This window comes from Urocampus carinirostris, chromosome 9, assembly GCF_059441175.1.
Source record: "Urocampus carinirostris isolate Australia breed hairy pipefish chromosome 9, RoL_Ucar_1.0, whole genome shotgun sequence".
NCBI classification, from domain to species: Eukaryota; Metazoa; Chordata; class Actinopteri; order Syngnathiformes; family Syngnathidae; genus Urocampus; species Urocampus carinirostris.
The window spans coordinates 34828716-34853178 of NC_142357.1; the positions used below are offsets into that span (position 1 = coordinate 34828716).

The 24463-nt window shown below is 42.9% G+C and overlaps 2 protein-coding genes across 2 annotated transcripts in view; one reads left to right on the plus strand and one right to left on the minus strand.

The window, feature by feature from the left end:
• Window positions 1-4900, plus strand: part of diaph2 (diaphanous-related formin 2) — a 364287-nt gene extending 359387 nt beyond the window's left edge. The window contains exon 20 of the mRNA XM_088343854.1: window positions 4706-4900. Coding sequence (XP_088199980.1) covers window positions 4706-4900 — 195 coding nt within the window. The remainder of the gene's footprint in view (window positions 1-4705) is intronic.
• A 2057-nt stretch (window positions 4901-6957) lies between these two features.
• LOC148360147 (protein diaphanous homolog 2-like) overlaps window positions 6958-24463 on the minus strand; it is a 151592-nt gene continuing 134086 nt past the window's right edge. Inside the window, exons 7-8 of the mRNA XM_088343855.1 lie at window positions 21654-21774; window positions 6958-7096 (exon numbers count right to left, since the gene is read on the minus strand). Coding sequence (XP_088199981.1) covers window positions 6958-7096; window positions 21654-21774 — 260 coding nt within the window. The remainder of the gene's footprint in view (window positions 7097-21653; window positions 21775-24463) is intronic.

A 24463-nucleotide genomic window follows, 5' to 3' on the forward strand; every position in this document is an offset into this window, starting at 1 on the left:
ACACTAGGTTTGACGGTAGTACTTAATTTGTGCTCTGTCGAAAATTATTACTGACCCAACTCGCAGAACAATAAATGGAATGGGAATTGAACCTGCAATTAAAACACTGCTGGAGTGATGTAGATGACATGTGAAGATTCATTCGGTTTTATCACACTATTTTTTATTCACGGTACCAGAGACAGATGTTAGATAATGGAGAAAACGGAACATTGTCTTGAAATAATGAGCACAAACATCTACACTTTGGGGTATCTGATGATGAAGCCTATGTTGAAGGACACAAGTGTTTCCATATAATTTTGTGAAACCTTGGTGAGTGGACATAAGAGGTTTGGGGGTATGGTCCCCCGAAAGACAATTTTGTACACTTGAAATCAAACACGGCATGTTTAGCACGGCAGTTAGCGTGTGTGCTGCACAGTTCTGAGGTTATGAGATTGAACCTTCCCGTGTTGAATTTGCATGTTCTCCCCCGTGCCTGCATGGGTTTCCTCCTGGCACTCCGGTTTCCTCCCACATTTCAGGTTAATTGGCCGGTCCAAATTGTCCCTAGGTGTGAATGAGCAGGTGAATTGTCTGTCTCTGTGTACCCTGCGAATGGCTGGCAACCAGTTCAGAGTGTCCCCTGCCCCAAGATAGCTGGGATGGACTCCAGCCCCCCTGCGACCCTACTGAGGATAACGGTGCAGATAATGGATGGATGGATGTTTAGAGCAAAATCAAGAAGTCAGAAATTTGATGAATAAGTGCCGCTGTAAACCATTGAATCATGAATACAACAGTTATAAAAGGCGATGACAAGTCACACCTATAGAGAACAGTAAACGAGTCAAAAGCTAATTAATACAAAACAACCTCTCTGCATCTAATTAGACTAAAAATCACATTTGCAATAGTTTATAAATTGTATAATGACTCGATACACGCTAGTGACAGGAAACCCCAACTTCTGCAGAGTCTTTGTGATGATTAAAATACAAGAGTCAAACATGTAGCGGTTTTCCACTAGTGTTAACTCCGAGATGTCCGTTTCATGGGTAATGAATCTCGCGTTGGTAACTCGCCACCTTTGGCAGTGGTGGCTTAAGAGTTGTTAGCTTTCCCTTCTGACGCCGCCTCAGTAAATTCCCGGACACGATAAAAACTCAGGGAGGACCTGCTGGTGATCAACATTTATTTGCGCTCTTCGGACTTTCCTCAGTGTCCGATGTATTATCGATGTAATGAACCGCTAAAGTAACGAGTTGCCGGGTTTGTTTTGGTGGCTAGTTGTGCACCCGGCTGTTTGACTGACAGCTTACACCGGCCAATCAAAGTAGTGCGCAGCTGTTTCACAAATGTTGCCTCGCCTTTATTGGCTGGTAACATTAAAACATGCCTCTGACTGACCGGCGATTTTAAACTCCGAAACCTAAGATTTTTGTCAGCCAAACACTCCATGACCCAATTAACAAACTGAAACTGTAAATCCTTAAAAAACGCATTGCTTGAAAATTTGAATCTGGTTTATGATCCAGTTAACCTAGTGTGCATTGTAGAAAAATACATATGGTATTACAGGTGGTCATAGAATATACTGACTGCAATAATCGGGGAAAACAGAGTGCATTGTGCCTTTAATGGCTACCCCCTCCTTTTTCCAGCCACTTCTATCAATATTGTAACGCCATATTTTCAAGGCTGGTTTCATAGTGACATATGCACCCTTTGGGCGAGCATATCAGTACCACATACACTGGTAACAAAAAACAAAAACAAATAGAAAGAAAACATAAAATACCTGGGAACAAGGTGACTTGTTTTTTGGTCTGTTATGGACTTATTTTTCTATTTTCATTTTTCACTTTTGGATCACATTTTCACACAATTCTGGCAAGACAAATCATATTGTTTGCCACTGAAAAAGATTATTTGAGCTTCGAGTTTTTATATGTGAAATAGTCAACTTGTACACAGGTTACTGAGAATGTATGTATACATTTTTTATTTTTATTTAGGTTCTATTCATTGAATCCAGTACAAAACCCAAATAATAATACAAAGGAAACAAGGAATACAGACACTCCCGTTCAAAGGTTCAGGTTCAGTTAGACATGCCTTTTTTTGAATGAAAAACACTGTTCTGAAACAACTAGTCAGACAGACATTGATGTATGGGGTACATTGTCAATGTGGTAAATAGCTATTTTAGCAGCAAATGTCTGTTTTTTAATGCAACTTCTACATATGTGTTTAAGGCCCTTTTTCAGCAACCACTATTCCAGTGTTCTAATAGTACATTGTGTTTGGCAAATCTGATTGATTCACCCATGTGAACTTATTTGGAGCAGCTGATTTCTGTAAAGCTGGTTAGAGAAGCGAACAAACATTTTGCTTTGTGCTGGTCTAATATATGGAGCAAGGCGTTCATGGAGGTGAATAAACTTTCACAACTGTTATAAAACAAACACGATCACATGGGACTTGACCTTCTATTGTTGTTCCAAGAAATAAATGATATTCCATGGGAAACATTTCCAGGTATTAGATTATATCCTACAACGGTGTGTACTACTCCCTTCATCCACTCATCCATCCATGTATATCTTCCACTTATCTGGGATCAGTTCCCGAGACGAGCAGCCTTGCAGGAAGCTCAGACCTCCCTATCCCCAGCCAAATCACCTAATTCATTCGATAGGATCCCGAACCGTTCCCAGGGCAACCTAGAGACATAGACTCTCCAGCATGCCATAGGTCGTCTCTTGAGACCCCTGCCAATGGGGACATGCCCGTAACATCTCCCCAGGGGGCGGCGTCCACATTAGATTCCCGAGCCACCTCAACTGGTTCCACTCTCTGCGGAGGGGTAGTAGCTTCACACTGAATCACTCTCGAATGACCGAGCTTCTCACCCTTTAAAGGGAGAGCCTGGCCACCCTGCAGAGGAAACTTATTTCAGCTCCCTGTTTTCAGGATCTTGTTCTTTCGGTCATGACTGACAGTTCATGACCATAGGTGAGGGTAGGAACGTAGATCAACCAGTAAATCCAGAGCTTTGCCTTTTGGCCCAGCTCCTTCTTCACCATGACAGACCACATGACAGCATGCACTGCAGAAATCTGTCTGTGTGATCTCCCTTTCCATCCTACCCTTGCTCATGAACAAGACCTCAGTATACTTGAACTCCATGGTCTCTTCCCCTAATTTGGAAAGAGCATGCCACCCTTTTCTGACTAAGAACCATTGTCTGGGACTTGGAGGTGCTGATCTTCATCTCGGCAGCTCCACACTTGGCTTCAAACCACTCCAATGAGAGCTAAAAATCACGACTTGAGGAAGCCAACAGCACTACATCATCTGCAAAGAGCAGCAATGCAACGCTGCGGCTCCCATACTAGATCCCTTTGTCGCCAAAGGTCCGCCTAGAAATTCTGTCCATTAAAGTTACAAACAAAATCCCTGACAAAGGGCAGCCTTGGTGGAGTCTAACTCCTTCTGAAAACAAATCCGACTTACTGCGGGCAAAGCGGAGCAAACTTTGGCACCGGTCATTCAAGGACCGCACTGGTCGCGTAATACTGTCCGGTACGCCATACTCCTGGATAACACACCATAGGGCTTCCAGATGAACACGGTCAAACACCTTCTCTAAGTCCACAAACTCCCATACACCCTTAAGGTACTGAGCTGTGGGGCAATTAATATGCCCACCCTGTCTTTGCGCCTCTCCCCACGTGCTACTCCAGAGGGGAAGGGAGTCCAACACCTCTCCAGAGAACAGGCAACAACACAGGCTCTAACTAGAGAAGGGAGGCACAACCAAGGAAGAAGACAAGTACATTATTCAAGTCCTGTCAGTTTATCTTCATTTTTATAGCCCTTAATCACAAGACATTTTAAAGGGTGGCACAGACCACCTACCATTATTATACCATCTCCTGATCTGTAACCTACATGAGAGCAAGGAGAAACTCAAAACCTCAGCATGAGGACAAACCTTGAGAAGGGGGCCACACATGAGGTAATCTTAAAGTTTGTTGTTTGAGAAATAGACACCTTATGGGTCCACAACAGGGTTGGTTAGGGTTACTTTAACTTGAATACTTTCAATTACTTTTGGATTACTCCAATACCAAATATGCTAATAAAAGACAAAATAAACTAAATACGAATAAAATAACTGCATTTTATGAAGGCTTGGGGAGTAACGGAATACATGGAACGGCAAAAATGATGTTGGCAAGCCGTTAGGATTTATTTTCATTTTGTTTCTGTCGCATTTTATGTTAGTTTTGCTGGAGATCAAAGCGATCAAAGCCAGGAGAGAAAGCTTACCATGTGTTGTGAGTCATAATTTTATTCAGCAGTTTTGAGAAAAAGTACCCTTGAAACACCAGTTTTACCGTCTAGAGAGGTTACTCAGAGATACTGGCCTTTTAGGCATAGTGGCAAAGGAAAAGCTATATCTTAGTCTGGCATCCAAACACAAAATAAGAATTTGGACACAAAAATTCATACATTGAATAACCATTTTGTTAGTAAAATTGTTACCTTTTAATGGAAAACACATTATCTGGATGACCCCAAACCTTTGAACAAATAGTGTCTATTTGCACACTATTGAGAGACATTGTTGTTTTATTTCTTATTTCTTATTATTATTCTGTCATTTTGTCTACTCTATAATTGGGCCACTAAAAGAAACCTCATATTATTTCAGATCGTGCCACAGGAAATGGCAGAAAATTGCATCTGGATCAAAGTGAAAGAGGATAAGTTGGAAAACCCCGATCTGTTCACTCAGCTTTCCCACTGTTTCTCGTCACAGAGCAAAGGTAAGAACAGAGGCGTGTTTCCTCCCGACTTTTCACTTCTACCCCCTTCCTTGCAACAGTCCCCTCTTTTTTTTAATTAAAGGCCCTTACCTATTTAATTTTTCATATCAGCCTGAAAGGTAACGCCCCACTGTAGTCTCTTGACACGCTCCCTAAATTATGATTTTTTTTTACAGTCAGCGTTTCACCTCGATATCACAGTTGTGCCAATTTAAGATCACAATTCTCATGCTGAGGGTGTTAATATGATTTTGTTTCGTTTTTGTTCGATGTGACTGCAGTTCTTGTTTTTATTTTATTTCATCTGCCAAGTTATACATTTACATTTGCTGAATGCATTTATTCCAGTATAAAACTAGAATTCAATTTAGATTATTTTCATATATTTGATTTCATTCATTTAAATATATCATTGGAATATCAATATACCTTTTTTTCAAAATATGTTTAAATATTAACTATTTATTAATCAGTAATAAAATATGCTTACTGATTAATCTGATTTCAGTAGACAAGTTAAATTTTATCGGAAATTGTATACATGTATTATTTGATTTTCTTCTTTTTAAATACTGTTTAACATTCTCTTTTTAGTTTTTGATAAAACATCATTATATTACCAACAAAATTTGTGGATATATATATATATATATATATATATATATATATATATATATATATATATATATATATATATGGGGCAGCACGGCGGCGCAGTGGTTAGCGCTTGTGCGGCACAGTTCATGTCATGGGAACCTGTCGTGGGTTCAAATCCAGCTCCAGACTTCCTGTGCGGAGTTTGTATGTTCTCCCCGTGCTTGCGTGGGTTTTCTCCGGGCACTCCGGTTTCCTCCCACATTCCAAAAACATGCATTTCAGGTGAATTGGCCGGTCCAAATTGTCCCTAGGTGTGAATGAGCGAATGAGTTGTCTGTCCCCGTGTGCCCTGCGATTGGCCGGCAACCAGTTCAGGGTGTCCCCTGCCCACTGCCCGATGATTGCTGGGATGGGCTCCAGCACCCCCGCGACCCTACTGAGGATAAGCGGTACGGCTGATGAGATGAGATGAGGTATATATATATATATATATATATATATATATATATACAGTAAACATATGTATTTCTATGTTTTGTTCGATAATAAACTAAATATTTGACTATGTTTGAATCGTGAAAGTGCATTTTTGTAAAAGGTACATTACAACAGAAGAATATTTTCACCATACAATTTTTAAAATTGTAGTCTTCTAAATAAAATGAATATACATAACAAATATACATATTTATATATATATATATATATATATATATATATATATATATATATATATATATATATATATCATTTCCCCAGTGAATATTAACACATTATTAAATGTTGTTCACAGAAAATGCCCACTTAAAACACTTTCCTGTTATATTTATTGGAATAAACAAATTAATATGACTTTTTATGTCATTGGATTACATTTGAGCTAATGTAAGATACAATTTTTGAGACATTTAATCCATATAATATTCATCTTTAATTTTGTTTATACTTGTGTCGGACCCAGCCCTTGCGTTTTTCTGTAGGAACATAATAAGAATGGTGGACCAGACCTGCACATACTATGTGTGGGTTCATTCATCCTTTTTGAAGAACAAGACAAACTCAAATTGATATATTGATGGATTGCCATTTTCAATTATCTTCCGTCTGTTCCTCCAAAACAAGGTTACAAAGAAATCTAAATCAACAACTTTATTCTACACGAGAAAAAACGGAAATAAACCATGCGCTCAGGAAAACAACCTGTAGCTTATATTGGTCCTTTTCCTTTGACAGTCTTAAGACGTTTTACAATCATGAATTTATAGTTATAAATGTAAAAAGAACTTTCACACAATGAAATTATTCTCCAATATTTGGGATTTTGTTTGCTGCTGTTGCATTTGACTCACTCCGAGGAGTTTGTTTTCAAAGTTGTTCCTGCTGTTGAATGACTTTGGCTTTTCTGTATCGATGCATTCAAATGGATTTACTGTGTTTGTACCTCTCCGTGAATGTTTTTCGACCACCCCTCTAATTTTACATGCAACGGAGGGGGAAGTTCAAGCCCTGTCAAGTACCGATCAGTCCATTGTGAGCTTTGTCAGGCTATGCGGTCTCCCAATAACTCTAGCCGATCGTTCATCCTTAGCCGCACAGCCACCGTCTGTTTGGGCGCCCACCGCCTCTTGGTTTTCACACCGAGCTGATCAATCTTCTTCCTTTTTCCCGGCTTCAAATCTCTGAAATAAATAGACATTTTGCTCCGATGCCCGCAGGGCGATTTCCCGACATAATACAGATGAAAAGTGAGGCTGTAGAGAGGTTTAATAAAGTGACAGGAACACGACCGGCAGTCATATTTCACTCGAGGTTATCCGCCAGAAAACTTGTTTCTTAAATTGACACTTGACTGTGTTGCAGTAGATATCTTATTTGCCCCCGACGTGGTTCTCCATGATTTTATTCACGCACTTTCCTCGATTTAGTGGCGACAGGAGCGTGTTTGTAGATAAAAAAGAACATTGCTTTTAGGTGCAATTTGTTTTTTTGGGCTGCATTCAAAATTGGCCTTTTGATACCATTTTTGGGGCTTCATTCAATTGCATAGGCATATAAATATCCAGTTTTTGCATCATGATAGCTTATTGGTTCATTCCAGTGGCAGGAATTGTCAGAACCCGCACGGACGGAGGACCCATACGCGTAACGTTTTCACACAAGCTTTATTTCAGTCATGCGCGTGTACACAAACGCCAGGGATATGGCGATCACTGGGCGGAAGAAGTGAGACAGAGAAGTCAGAGGCAGACGAGATCGAGGCCGGACAGAACAGATGGGATCGATACCAGGCACACGAGTTGATACCGGGCGGGTCAGACAGGATCAATACCGGGTGCTGGAGCAAGACACCGTCCAGGATGAGTCAAACAGGATTCATACCGGATACCGATGACTGGAGCAAGATATCGGACAGGGCGAGACCGACAGGATCAAAACTGGATACTGTAGACTGGAGCAAGATACCGGACAGGACGAGACAGGGATGATTGATATTGGATACTGGAGTCTGGAGCAAGATACCGGACAGGAGGAGACATATGGGATGGATGCCAGATACTGGAGGCTGGCGCAAGATACCAGACAGTATGAGACAGACAGGGTCAATACAGGATACTGGAGACTCGTGCAATATACCGGACAGGATGAGACAGGCGGGATCGATATTGGATACTTGTGCAAGATACCGGACAGGACGAGGCAGACGGGGTCAGTACCGGACACTGGAGCAAGATACCGGACAGGACAAGACAGGCGGGATCAATACCGAATACTGATACACGAGCAGGATACCGGACATAGTCAAAACACAGATCTTGCAGAGGTTTGTTGATTGACTGACAACGAGCCGCAGCTGGCGCCAAACGGGTGGGGCCAAGTGAAGGCAATGGCCAACCATGACAGAAATGGTTGCAATGGTATTTATACGTTGTTTTTCACATAAGTTGTTTAATCTATGACTGTTCTGTATTTAATATGTTACATCCATTTTCTGAGCTGCATATTTTCACTGGGGCTGAGGGTAATATTTTACATCCATGCATTATTGCCACCAAGATTATTTTTGTTTCAACTTTGATCACGGCTTAATTGCAGTTATATCTTTATTTTTTGTCTGGAATTACACCATTTGATTTAAGTGGGCTAAAATACACAACGATATATTTTCGCAGCAAACCAAACTTTGGACTTTGAATTCCATTGCTAAAAATGAGCTCAATCACATTCAATGCACTCACACCTTGATAACCACCAACTGGCAAATGAGCCGGTCGTGTTGATCAGCTTTGACAGCATCGTTGTTGCCAAAATAATTAATAACAACCGAACACGTTCCGAGGGTGATAATCAGTATAGCAAGACAGACTGACACCATACATGTTGAGTTATTTCTACTTTCCAAGTGTTGCCAGTCAAAGTTATCCCCGTGAAGGAAAGCCCATACAATAATCGAAGGTTTCTGCTCTCAACCAAATTGACCCTGAAACACAATTTGTTGAGAAATAGACTAGAGTGAGACAGAACCAGAAAACTCAGGCAGCTGTTAAAAAGTACCTAAAAGTGAACAAGAAGTGTATTGTAATCCTTCTGGAGTACAACAGAGCAGAATTAAACAAATATTTGATGAAATAGTTTTGCTTCAAGTGTTTTGATTGCAATGCGACTGGTCCTTTTTAGAAGAAAATGACAGCCAGATATGTACATTGCGAACATGGTTGGGTAGGGTTACTTTAACTGGATTACTTTTGGATTACTCTAATACCAAATATTCTAATAAAAGACAAAATAAACAAAATATGAATAATGCATAATTATAAGGTGCATTAGATAGATAGATAGATAGATAGATAGATAGATAGATACTTTATTCATCTCCGTAGGGAAATTCACACTTCCAGCAGTCTACCCCGCTGTTTATTAACAGATTAACATGATGCCCTAGCGGTGCTTGTAGCGGAGTGGATGACGTCACGCTAGTCCAAAAGTTCGACATCCCTGCAGCAGATGGAAATCTTTTCTTTGTGAAAATCCAGGGATACACCACCTCGTGTTAGCAAGTCCGCCTCCTCTCCGATTCCCACCGGCATTCGTGTCTCTGTTTAGTGGCGTTGAAGCCGGAAAGCTCCGGGTAGCTCCGGGTGGCTACACGTTAGCGTCCGTAATGCTAAACGTGAGCCACGTTTCCGCAGAACACAGCAACTGTTTTCCACCAGCACTCGATGATCTTATTTGGTCGTGAGTTCGGATCTACCATGATTAGGGATGGAACCGAAGACTTACAACGCCGCTAGCCGCTTCGCTAGCTCCGGCTCTTCTTCCACGATAGGCCCCTTCATCACGCCGGCACGAGAATTCTTCAGGGCACGGAGTTGATTCCTTGAATACACGCATTTTTTGTGCGCTAAAACCCATGTCCATAGGATAGAAATAATCCATAGTGTAGTTGTCAAAACAGGAAGAAAAAACACCGAAGATAGGAGCAGACAATAAAACAATAGGGCAGCTGCTGGAAAAGGCATCCGCTCGTGGCAGCGCCGCTTTTGTTCTTTGATTATTTACAACAAACTTAATGCATGTGGTGTAAATGACAGCAATGATAATTAGTATAGCTGAAAACTCATTCAACCGAGATTATATGATGTGACATATTTTAATACTACTACAATTATAATGCAGTATACATATTTTTATCAGTATTGCATACGTTTAGTGTTTAGGATTATGTAGCTAATTAGATACCTGTTTTATTGGAAGCAAAAGAGGGCTTTTCACATGGGCAATTACAGATTGAGTTTACCATTATTTCTTATGGGAAACATATATTCAGAACCCAACCAAATCCGATGTCAATCTCCACCCTGGAATGGATTAAGTTCAAAACTTGAGGCTCCAATTTACTGTGCTTGTCATGATTACTGATGCGAGGCACCTGTGCCCGCTCCTTTGGCGCCAACTGCCTGGACTCTGATTGGCTCCCTGTCACTTTTTAAACCCCCGTCTGTCACCAGTTGTCAGTCCGTCTGCCAACCTCAGTTTTCGATAGGCAAGCTTTTAGACTCTGACTCACTCCTGTTTTGGCCCACATCTGTTTCCCGGCTTCGACCCGTTTTCTGATCTCGACCATGTTTTTGCTCTCCTGTCCCGGCTACTGACCTGTTTTTTCCGCTCCCGACACCGCCATCGCTCGCCACAGAAATACCACATCCTCGTCTGAGCAACCTACTCCCCGTGACCATTGATCACCGGATCGTTTGTGTAATCCTTTCACTTCTTCCCAATAAAACTGAGAGATATATATGCAAGTGGGTCCTTATGAATTCCAGTTTAATATCTGGTTCTCTACTGGTTGAAATGTTCTGTTGTTTAAATCTTAGCTGGGGAGTTCCAACGAAAACCCATTTTAATTGTTCTTTAAATGACCCCTTGTATTATTTATCTAAATCCCTTTCCCTCGCCCTTAGGGCTCAAAATAATGCTCCGTATTCCCTTTGGCAAGGGTACACATTTATCCAGCATCTCCCTCGGGGTTTACCTTTGGCTGGATCCAAATCAGTTCCCCCCCCCGCGAGCAACTTTCCTGCATCAGCTTTTATTCTGCGATTGTTAAAACCGAACACACTTTTTCTCATGAATGAAAAATGCAGTTTAATGTTTGATACGGATCTCGCTCACGAAGCGGCCCATTCCACCGGGGGCCGTTTCACGAAAAAAAAAAAAAAAAAAAAAAAAAAAAAAAAAAAAAAAAAAAAAAACTGAAAATTTGTCACCGTGCCTGGCGCTTCGGGCTCCTGTTGTAACCTCAGTTTTTGCTGATTCAACAATGAAAAGGCAGACTCCATTGCGCGACCCATTTTTCAACGGGATGAACAGTTCATGTTGGAAAAACCATAGCGGTGGGATCTTAGAGGGGAGCATTTAATCCCAATTTGTTTGTGTTCTTGTGTATCTCGAAGGATGAGGCAAGCAGGTGGAAATCCATTCCCTGCAGAGTTGCCCTCTGTTAACCGTGGAAGAAGAAGGAAAAAAAAAAACGGCATCCGTTGAAACTGCATTTCTTGGGGTTACAACACAAAAGATAGAGAAAAAAACAATAAGAATGTCAGGACCAGAACAGAAACAGGACCCACTCGCATAACGTTTACCACAAGGTTTATTGAAGAACGAGGAAGGGGTGCACCCACGATCCGGTGTTCGCTCTTGTACTCTGCTTGCGATCCGAACACGGAAGTGGACCTTCCGTAGGGAGCGAGGCCGGTGTCAGGGGCGGAAAACTGGTCGGTAGCCGGGACTGGGAGAGCAAGACATGGTCGGGGTCGGAAACGAGTCGTAATTCGGGACGGGAGAGCGGACGTGGTCCAGATCAAAACAGGTCGTAGCGGGAGACAAACAGGAGCAACCTGCAAATTCAACCTTGGGTTCCAAAGCTTGCAGTGATGCTAACAAGAAAAAAAAAAAAAGTATCACCATGGAAATTCATTTTGAGATTATCAAGTAATAAAGAGAAGGAACATGAATGACTATGTCGGGACCAGAACGGAAACAGGACCCAATTGTGTCACGTTTCTCACACGTTTTATTTAAGGAAAGAGGAAGGGCTGCGCCCTCGATCCGGTGTTCGCTAGGTGCGGGAGGCAAGTCTCTCTCGTACTCGGATTGTGATCTTCCGTAGCGGGCGATGGCGGTATCAAGTACGGGAAAACAGTTCGATAGCCAGGATAGGAGAGCAAAAATGTGGTCAGGGTTAGAAACGGGTCGTAAGCCGGGACGGGAGAGCAGACGTGGTCGTAATCAAAGAATGGGTCGTAAGTCGGGACGGAAGAGCATACGTGGTCGGGATCAAAACGGGTCATAGCCAGAGACAGACGGGAGCAAAAACGGGACAGGTGTGAGACAGGGTCGAAAAAAGCTTGCCTAGTATACACGGATCTTCGTAGACGGACTGACAACAGGGGATTGACAAGACCCGGTTCAAATACTGACAGGGAGCCAATCAGAACCCGCGGCATTTGGCGCCAAATGAGCGGGCACAGGTGATTCACATCGGTAATCATGACAAACAATCCAATTTCCAAAAAGTCTTAACAAGGCTTATATGCATTTGAACGGAAATATTTCGTAACATTTATCAATTTTTTGTCGACTTAAATCTGATTTCATAAGGCATGAAATCAGTCTTAAAAAATCTGTAACTTAACTTGCCTTAGGCTGTAAGAACCCTGTTATTTTACCATAATTATATATCCTGACAAGTTTGAAAATAAGCATCGTTTAACAAAATAAAGATGTCAGGCTAAAAAGCATCCACCTCCTAATGAATCATTTTGTTTGGTCAACATTTTCAATTAAAAAAAAAATATATATAGAATAAAAGAAAATAGCCTTTGCAGTTCCAACATCTGTAACATGTAAAATGTGTATTCAACATAGGCATCATCCCGATAAAATACTGTCATCTAATTATAACATATGTTTCTGGCATTGAAAAGTACCTGCCGATTAACTAGATCGTCTTTCAGATGTCGATAAATTGTCACAAACGGATCCACAATACAATATTATGGTATTCAATTGCCTTTTTGAGGAGGTCTTCGAAGTACTCCGCCCACCGATTCACAACGTCCCGGGTCGAGGTCAGCAGCGCCCCATCGGCACTATACACAGTGTCGATGGCACACCGCTTCCTCCCCCTAAGACGTCGGATGGTGGACCAGAATTTCCTCGAAGCCGTTCGGAAGTCGGCTTCCATGGCCTCGCCAAACTCCTCCCATGCCCGAGTTTTTGCCTCGGCAACCGCCAAAGCCGCATTCCGCTTGGCCAGCCGATACCTGCCAGCTGCTTCCAGAGTCCCACAGGCCAGGAAGGCCCGATAAGACTCCTTCTTCAGCTTGACGGCATCCCTCACCGCCGGTGACCACCAACGGGTCTGAGGGTTGCCACCGCGGCAGGCACCGACTACCTTGCGGCCACAGCTCCGATCAGCCGCCTCGACAATGGAGGCGCGGAACATGGTCCACTCGGACTCAATGTCCCCCGCCTCCCTCGGGACATGGGCGAAGTTCTGCCGGAGGTGTGAATTGAAACTTCTTCTGACAGGAGATTCTGCCAGCCGTTCCCAACAGACCCTCACAACACGCTTGGGTCTGCCGGGTCGGGCCGGCATCTTCCCCCACCATCGAAGCAAACTCACCACCAGGTGGTGATCAGTTGACAGCTCCGCCCCTCTCTTCACCCGAGTGTCCAGAACATGCGGCCGCAGGTCCGACGAAACGATGACAAAGTCGATCATCGAACTACGGCCTAGGGTGTCCTGGTGCCAAGTGCACATATGGACACCCTTATGTCTGAAAATGGTGTTCATTATGGACAGACCATGACGAGCACAGAAGTCCAATAACGAAACACCACTCGGGTTCAGGTCAGGGGGGCCGTTCTTCCCAATCACGCCCTTCCAGGTCTCACTGTCATTGCCCACGTGAGCGTTGAAGTCTCCCAGCAGTACGAGGGAGTCCCCAGGGGGCGCGCTCTCAAGCACACCCTCTAAGGACCCCAAGAAGGTTGGGTACTCCGAACTGCTATTTGGTGCATAAGCACAAACAACAGTCAGGACCCGTCCCCCCACCCGAAGGCGGAGGGAGGCTACCCTCTCGTCTACCGGGGTGAACCCCAACGTACAGGCGCCGAGCCGTGGAGCAATTAATATGCCCACACCGGCTCTGCGCCTCTCACCACGGGCAACTCCAGAGTGGAAGAGAGTCCAACCCCTCTCGAGAGGACTGGTACCAGAGCCCAAGCCGTGCGTAGAGGTGAGTCCGACTATATCTAGTCGGAATTTCTCAACCTCACGCACCAACTCGGGCTCCTTCCCTGCCAGAGAGGTAACGTTCCATGTCCCAAAAGCCAGTTTCTGTAGCCGGGGATCGTCGCGCCAAGGACCCCTCCCTTGGCTGCTACCCAGCTCTCTGCGCACCCGACCCCTTTGGCCCCTCCTACAGGTGGTGAGCCCATGGGAAGAGGGTCCCACGTCGTCCCTTCGGGCTGTGCCCGGCCGGCCCCCGTGGGTAAGGGTCCGGCCACCAGGCGCTCGCCAGCGGGCCCCACCTCCAGGCCTGGCTCCAGAAGGGGGCCCCGGTAACCCGCGTCCGGGCGAGGGAAATCGAGGACCAAAGTTTTCTCTCATCATTAGGGGTCTTCTGATCTGCGTTTTGTCTGGCCACTCACCTAGGACCTGTTTGCCATGGGTGACCCTACCAGGGGCTTAAAGCCCCCGACAACATAGCTCCTAGGATCATTGGGACACACAAACTCCTCCACCACGATAAGGTAGCAGATCAAGGAAGGGAAGCAGAGCCTGAGGACTCTGGGTTGGGCTCTCGTATCACTGGGGTTGAAGTCACCGAGGTTGTCAAAAAACTCCTCGGTGGCAGGGCCCCGGGGGTCGATGAGATCCGCCCAGACTTCATTAAGGCTCTGGATGTTGTGGGCGTGTCATGGTTGACGCGCCTCTGCAACATCGCGTGGACATCGGGGACAGTGCCTCTGGACTGGCAGACTGGGGTGGTGGTTCCCGTCTTTAAGAAGGGGGACCGGAGAGTGTGTTCCAACTACAGGGGAATCACACTTCTCAGCCTCCCTGGTAAGGTCTATTCAGGGGTACTGGAGAGGAGGGTCCGCCAGGAAGTCGAATCTCGGATTCAGGAGGAACAGTGTGGTTTTCGTCCTGGCCGTGGAACACTGGACCAGCTCTATACACTCTTCAGGGTCTTTGAGGGTGCATGGGAATTTGCCTGTCCGGTCTACATGTGTTTTGTGGACTTGGAGAAGGCATTCGACCGTGTTCCTCGGGAGGCCCTGTGGGGGGTGCTTCGGGAGTATGGGGTACCGCACAGTCTTATCCGGGCTGTGCGGTCCCTGTATGCCCGGTGCCAGAGTCTGGTCCGCATTGCCGGCAATAAGTCGGATTCGTTCCCGGTGAGGGTTGGGCTCCGCCAGGGCTGCCCTTTGTCACCGATTCTGTTCATAACTTTTATGGACAGAATTTCTAGGCGCAGCCTTGGCGGGGATGGAGTCCGGTTTGGGGGCCTCAGCATTGCGTCACTGCTTTTTGCAGATGACGTGGTGCTGTTGGCTTCCTCAGCCCGTGATCTTCAGCTCTCGCTGGAGCGATTCGCAACCGAGTGTGAAGCGGCCGGGATGGGGATCAGCACCTCCAAGTCCGAGGCCATGGTTCTCAGTCGGAAAAGGGTGGTATGCTCCCTCCGTGTCGGGGAGGAGGTCTTGCCCCAAGTGGAGGAGTTCAAGTATCTTGGGGTCTTGTTCACGAGTGAGGGTAGGATGGAACGGGAGATCGACAGACGGGTCGGTGCAGCGTCTGCCGTCATTCGGACCCTGTACCGGTCTGTCGTGGTGAAGAGGGAGCTGAGCCGAAAGGCAAAGCTCTCGATCTACCAGTCCATCTACGTTCCTACCCTCACCTATGGTCATGAACTTTGGGTCATGACCGAAAGAACTTGATCCCGGATACAAGCGGCCGAAATGAGTTTCCTCCGCAGGGTGGCTGGGTTCTCCCTTAGAGATAGGGTGAGAAGCTCAGTCATCCGGGAGGGACTCGGAGTAGAGCCACTGCTCCTCCGCGTTGAGAGGAGCCAGTTGAGGTGGCTCGGGCATCTAATAAGGATGCCTCCTGGACGCCTCCCTCGGGAGGTGTTCCGGGCATGTCCCACCGGCAGGAGGCCCCGGGGGCGGCCCAGGACACGTTGGAGAGACTATGTCTCTCGGCTGGCTTGGGAACGCCTCGGGGTCCCGTCGGATGAGCTGGAGGAAGTGGCTGGGGATAGGGACGTCTGGGCTTCCCTTTTAACGCTGCTGCCCCCGCGACCCGACCTCGGATAAGCGGAAGACAATGGATGGATGGATGGATCAATTGCCTTTATTGTCATTTATCCCTTATTAGCGATTGTTTTTTAACACTATTACAGTGTTCTCGTTTGCCCACGTCCCTGCATCCTAGACCCATGATTTTTGCTGAGGACGCATCGTGTCAAATCATCGTGCGTCCCCGGGACGCAACTTTTTTGACACAACGTTTTCATTATCATTTTTTAACAAAGATTTACCGCACTCCAAACTTTTCGTCAGGCAGATCCGCCATTGTTGTTTTGGTCTCCCAGTTCGAGTTTTCGTCTGCACGAGGATCTCCAGTTCGAGTTGTGTAGTGAAAGTACGTCTCTTTTTAGAGAACCAGCTTTTTCGGCTCAACTCATTAAAGAGAGCCGGCTCTCAAACGGCTCACTTGCTTTAATGCATTATATTACGAATGATGATGTTGTATAAAGAAGTTAAGAAAAAAAGGAAGTATCTATCTATCTATCTATCTATCTATCTATCTATCTATCTATCTATCTATCTATCTATCTATCTATCTATCTATCTATCTATCTATCTACCTTGGTCAAGCATATACTACTGTTAAAATAGCATACACTATGTAAATTATGGTAATATATTTAGCATAGGGGTTGTTTTGCTAGTTTTCTGTCAGCAACCATGTGCAACACAAGAATAAATCATTAAAATATGAAAATACATTTTCCTATATAACATTTACTGATACAAACTTTTAGACATGAATGAGTTTTTGTCCGCACAGTATCAAGTAGATCAATCATTGAGACCATTCCTTTGACATCCCTTTTGCAATATATTTTAAAGACTTGCAGATTACGGTCAGTATCTATCGATCCATCTAGACATCTATCTAGACATCTATCCATCCATCCATCCATCTATCTCTCTATCTCTCTAATCTATCCATCTCTCTAACTCGCTCTCTCTCTATCTATCTCTCTGTATCTATCTCTCTATCTCTATCTATCTATCTCTGTCTATCTCTTCCTAACTATCTATCTCTATTTATACATCTCTATCCATCCATCTCTCTCTCTCTCTCTCTCTCTCTCTCTCTCTCTCTCTCTCTCTCTCTCTCTCTCTCTCTCTCTCTCTCTCTCTCTCTCTCTCTCTCTCTCTCTCTCTCTCTCTCTCTCTCTCTCTCTATCTAATAGTTTAAAAAATATGCAAAATATGAGGAACATATCCATGTTCTGTGCTTGAAATATCTCTCTCTCTCTCTCACACTATTATGTCTACACATTCTATGCCTAATTGCAAAAAATAATAATAATAATACACTCGGTTTTTAAAAGCTACCAGAGCAACCAGACCATTTCTCATTGATGGAATTCACTAGGATTGTTTTTTGTCTCTCTCTCTCTCTACCCTCTTCTTCATTGACTCCCCCCACCTGTTTTCCTATCTGACGCGGCTTAGCTTTATCAATGAGCGGGTTTTTCCTTTGTGCCGCTCCCGGGACCAAATCAGATTCAGTCCGGGATTGAACGCGTGCAGCCACGGCCCGCTGCGTCTGAAAGCCAATCCATTCAGCTGGAACTTTGCACTTCAATTTGAAATAGGATGGATGCCGGTAAACTTTCAGGCGCCCCTTTCAAATGTTTCCTCACATAGGCAGCTGATGGACAAGGAAAGCTCCCCGGATACAGACCGATTGAATACACCCAAAAAACAAAAACAAATAAAAATAATATGTATATTTATATTACTATTAAACGACAATAACGAGTATTGATTACCTTTCAGGATGCCGGTAAGGATGTAACTGTAAGCCTTTAATTAGACTTTATGCCTTCATTATGGAGACTCGTTGATGTTTCGAGGAACATTTCCTCTCTTCACCTACGACCATGCATTATTTATGCCGATGGTGAGACCGTCCTTGTCAGATCCTTCCTTGCTCGCTTGAATTACAGTTGAAGACAGGATACAATGTCCCCACCATACGACATTTTTCCCCTATCGTGTAATGTTTTTTCAGCCCTTCACTATGGGATTTTACCTGCTATACAACATCAAAAACCATACTTTCCTCACTCAAAATTTTGCATATGAGTTACGCCTCGAAGGTCCCTGTCATATAAAATGTTGGTTTGTTATTGGTTTGGCACGGCTTCAAGGAAAGACTCATATTTTGTCGGCTGAATTCCCTCCCACAATGTCTTTCTCTCGCTTCATTCCAAATCTTGTGTGCTTAGCAACTTATTTTTAAGTGTTTTTCACACTGTATTTATTTACCTTGGGTTCCAAAGCTTGCAGTGATGCTAACTGGAAAAAAAAAGTATCACCATGGAAATTTACTTGGAGATTATCAAGTAATAAAAAGAAGGAACATGAATGACTATGTCGGGACCAGAACGGAAACAGGACCCAATTGTGTTACGTTTCTCACAAGTTTTATTAAAGGAAAGAGGAGGGCTGCGCCCTCGATCCGGTGTCCGCTAGGTGCATTCTGCATTAAGTTGCTTCGGCTTTATATGGACCAAAATCGGGATGTAATCACTTGACTTCGGAACGCCACAGAGAGACTTGCAATAGTTACATTTTATTTCGGAGCCATACGTACTCATGAAAAGAGCCATGTATGGCTCCCGAGCCATAGGTTCCCTACCCCTGCTCCAGGGTTTACTATACTCACTTTGGTTTGCCGAACTAGCGGAAACGCTTGCCCGTGATTCTTTAGTTTGTAAATACGCTAATCTGGAACCGCCATCGCACCTTTCTTAGTCAGAGGTGACCACGTCTTGGCTGTCCGTCCTTCCGTTCCTCATCCCCAACCACGCAGAGCCACCGCCACACTGTTTATATTCTCGCCTCCTCCCTGCAAACATCATTAATCCGTTCCCACGTGGCCGTAAATTCAACAGACGCCTAACAGCTGTGTTCGCAGACAGCAGCGTGTCGTTCCTTCATTGTTGCGCTGGGGAACTGGCAGCTTTATGTCTCTTTAGTTTACAGCCCACATTCTGACAATTACCCTCTTACATCCATTAAGGGAGGGTGTCATAAATCACTCCGTTTTTGATCGTTAAAAAAACAAATGTGATCAAAGATTCGGTGTAAATAAGGTTATGCCTTGGAGTTCGTCGCACTCGAAGCTAGGAATAGTTTGTGTTACTTGGCTGCAGGCAGTACAGAGCGTTGCTAATTCAGGGTTGATTAGTTTGAGGCCTAAATAGACTGACACGATATTCAACATGAAGCGGGAAGGGACGACCATTGGTTGTAGTTTTTAGCATCATCATGGATACAAATGAAACATCCATTTAAATATACAGTAAACATCTCCAAAAACATAATCACATTTATATGGTCCAGGCTAGTAACGCAATCAACTAGTTTACAGTGAACAATAATACGCTAGTATTTTTTGCCAAATAAGCTGACACTTGTTCACAAAATAGAATAAAATAACATTATATATATTTTTTTTCTGTTTTTTTTATTTATGTAGTTATGTATGTATTTATTTATTTTTAATTATATTGAATTATTTTATTTTTGTATTAGTATTATTACTATTTTTTATGTGCATGTATATTTTAGCATCTGATTTTCCATTGCTCTTCTTGTGCATTTTATGTTAATCGTGGAAAAATGGTCAACGGTCAAGCAAATGTTGAAAATCATACCATTACCAGGCTAGTTTCCAGCATAGGGGCATTTTTCGTTTTCAGCGTAGAGGAAAACACCATTATATTTTAGTATATGAGTCAATGTTGGTTATTGTGCAGAAAAAGAAGATAAATCTATAGTTTTTTTGTGAAATAATCAGCTAGTTTATAGAGTCCACGACACAACCCTAGTTATGATAAATACGTTGACGCCTGTTTAGGATATATAATCTAACAATGTTAGAGTCTGGTTTTAAAATAACCTGTACATGCGTGTCTTATAATATATCGAGGGGGACGTTTATATATATATATAAAAAAAAGTGTAGTCCAGAAATTTGAATTCAAATGAATTGTCTTTATTGTCACTGATATCGACATTGTAAAACATTGTATGCAACGAGATTAGACATTACACTCCAGAGTAAATATATAATGATGACTTTCATGAAATAAATTCAATCACAGACTCTCAGGACACTCGGGTAAACAATATTTACACAGTAGGGTTTTGAGACTGACCTAAGTTATAACATTAGTGCAATGAATCAATTTTTCAAAGAATAGTACATTGGTACTGCAGTGCAACTGAACATTGTGCAATGAAACTGAAGCAGCAAAACCAAACATCCTAAATACGTTGAAAGGTATATATGTTCAAAGTTTTGTGCACTTGTTTAGGGTGGTGATGGCCCTGAGGAAGAAGCCGTCTCTGAGATTGTTAGGCCTTGTTTGAAGGGACCGGTAAATACTCAAAATCAGTGGTTCCCATAGTGGGCCGTAGTGATGGAGTTTGTAATTGTTTGAGTTTTGAAAGCGCTGACCAATCAGAGGCACGTTTAAAGAATAGGACAAGCCAATAAACACAATTCAAAGTTTGCGAGCAACACACTACGCCACACCCACCGTGTGAGCTCATTGAGTGTCATGGCGGACTCCGTAAACATAGTCAAAGAGTCAAGAAACGAGAAGGAAACAAAGGGCAGTACAACACTTGTTTGGACCTTTTTCGGTTTTGATGAAGCAGTCGTGGAACAGAAGAAAACATCCGTTGAATAATTTGCTTTTGCATAGTCGCTGGGTCCTGAGGAAACACAAGTAATAAGTACCAGCACCTTAAAAATCATCACATATTACAATACACGACATGTCAAAAGAGATTACACGTAAAAGACGAAGAAGGTGCATCTACAAGTGGACTAAGAGGTAAAAAAAAACCTCCTTCAAAGCAGCATTTGCGACGAAAAAGGTTCACAAAGGCACAAATAAATAACCAATGCTGTGACTCTTATTAAAAAAATGTCTATAAGTGTACAACCCGAAAACTGCATAATCAATTAAATGTAACACTTTTTGTTCCAGCAAGGAATTCACTGCGGAGCCAAGGGGGCGCCAGCCTGCAAAAGTTAGGGAACTATTGCTGTAAATCTTAAAACTCTATTATGTTTCGTGGTATGTTATTTAATGAGTGAAAAACATACGTTTAACAAAAAAATCATTTAAAATATATTAACACAACATACAGTGTCTCAAACTAGGACCTAAATTGCCACGGATATTCAATATTCCTTTGACTTTAGACAGAATCACGACTCAGCAACTTTGCCGACAACTTGGCAAACTCGCCTCTCGCTCGCACGCATCACTCAAAACTGGTCAATCCAGCACAGCAGCGCATCCATCAAGTATTTCCTATAGAAAAAAAAACACGTTCTCGTACCGCCACTCGGCATCAGATATGCGCTCCGCAGGCTGCGGTCCGAAAATCTGCCGGGCGGGGGAGTTAAAGAATCTTCGGCGAGGCTTTTCAAAATGTGAAGCTCCCGTGACATCGTCCTTCTCTAACAGCAAAGTCTCGTTGTTAATAAGCTTCCCATACAAAAAAGTAGGTCCCTGAATCTATCATTGCAATGTAAATATCACTAGTGAATAAAACATAACGCTCGCTAGTTGTTATTTTCTCAGGGTTCTTCTTTTTTTTTTTTTTTTTTTGCATGCTGGATACGACATATACTGACATTATTATACGGTAAATGTCACGGAAAATAGTTAAGATGTTCCGAATGTTGATGCGAGTGAATAAAAATGCCCGGCTGAAGACGGAGGGCAAATGCAAATGTGACATTTATCAGTTAAATTGAATCCGAATTAAAGATAATAACATGGGCATCCTAGATGGTACCGGTGATGTTACGATGTAAGTTTTGCTAACACTGAGAACGCAACATAGGGAAAAGAGAGGTAGATTTTTTTTGTTTTTAGCTACCTGCTGTCACTGTCTTGTACTACGGACAGACTGAAGAGATCTTTTCTTCCTCATGCCATGAGGCTCTTTAACTCCACCCGGCAGAGTAAAGGCCCACATTAAACCACACCACCTACATTGGATATTACTGAATCTTACTGCATTATGTGTTCTGTGTAGCACTATTTGGTTACTCTATATAACATGCTAAAGTGGGCATTTGCACGTCACACTGGGTATTTGTATATTGTATTCTTTTGGCTTTATTATTGTACTGTTCTCAGCTCAGGGATGCTGCTGGAAATGTGAATTTCCCTTAGGGGATGAATAAAGTATCTATCTATCTATCTATCTATCTATCTATCTATCTATCTATCTACCTAGCTATCTGGTTAACTAGCTAGCTAACCAGCTAGCTAACCAGCTATCTATCTACACATTCATCTACCTTTCTATCTATCTCTTTATTTCTATCTATCTATCTATCTATCTATCTATCTATCTATCTATCTATCTATCTATCTATCTATCTATCTATCTATCTATCTATCTATCTATCTATCTATCTATCTATCTATATCCATCTATCTATCTATCTATCTATCTATCTATCTATCTATCTATCTATATCCATCTATCTATCCATTTATATCCATCTATCGATCTATCTATCTATCTATCTATCTATCTATCTATCTATCTATCTATCTATCTATCTATCTAGCCAGCTTTCAGTCCATCCATTCGTTCATCTGTCTATCCATCCATCCATCTATCTATCTCTCTCTCTCTCTCTCTCTCTCTCTCTCTCTTTCTCTCTCTCCATCTAGTCATCTATCTATCTAGCCAGTTATATATACCTTCTTCCATTCATTCATCCACTCATTCATTTATTCTTTTTTTTTTTGTTTGTTTGTTTTGTTTTTTGTTTTCTACTTTATTCTTTACAGTCTGGTCCCAGTACTATTGTACATATGACTAATACTGATTTGAAAATTAAAAATAAACCCGAAAACTCCACCTTAATTAGCTAAATAGCAATGGGAATGCTCGTAACTTAGATTTTCCATCGTGTGGCGAGCCGTGTCTTTTTTCCAAATGAATCTCATATATTGGAATGATCATGTTTAGAGGTGTTCATATATATATATATATATATATATATATATATATATATATATATATATATATATATATATATATATATAAGCATTATAAATAAACTTGTTATATATATAAACGTTTCAAGATGAATGGTGTCCATCTTCTTCTGTTTTATTTATTCGTGTATTCATTTATTTAAATTCAGATTCCCAGTCTATTTGAAACAAAACAACAACATATATGGCCATGTCACTCGGGTCAGGGTGACACAACACACTCTTCTGTTCAACAGCAGGGCCCGAGAGGTTTCACTGGTTTACCCCTGCGGCATCATACAGGTGCCCTGCCCATCCCTTAGAGCACATCCAGATATCCCACTATCCTTTCAAAACACCTCTCCACTCATACCTATCACCAACACGAGCTCTAGCTTCCACTCCATTTAGACCTCTTTCTTCAAGTGCACTCATAACACCATTCATCCACGTCAATCGCAGCCTTCCTTTTGGTCTTCTTCCATTTACTTCTGCTCTGTAGATCCTCTTCAACATTCGATCCTCATCCATCCTCTCCATGTGTCCAAACGAACCGAGTACTCTCTCTTCCATACGCTTGTTCAGTTCTGCTACTACTCCAGTTCTGCCTCTCACAATTTCATTTCTCAATCTATCCAATTTTGTCACTCCTAACTTACTCCTCAAACACTTCATCTCAAATTTATTTAATTTCCTTTTCAAATCTGCGTTCAGGCTCCAAGTCTGCACCATACAACACAGTCGGCACAAACACACTCCCATACTCTCCCCTCTTAACAACCATAACAATGATGCTCATCACTCTCCTCAGAGCACCCAAAACCTTGCTTCACTCCGTGCAATACCTTGCACTCCATTCCACCAACTGCAGCCACATCACAACCCAAGCTTTCAACTTCTTCCAGAACCTGTCCAATCAACCTTATTTCCTACGCCATGCCCACTCCATCCCATGAACACTTCATCACCTTACTCTTCCCAACATCCACACATACAAAATTGGATGAATACGTTATCACCGAGCCAGTTGTCCTCATGACAACGGCCATAGCAGGCTCGCGAGCCATATATTCCCGACCCCTGGTAAAATGGATCGCACAAGGGTCAATTATTTTAAAGAGACATATTCCGATGGCTGAATTGGAG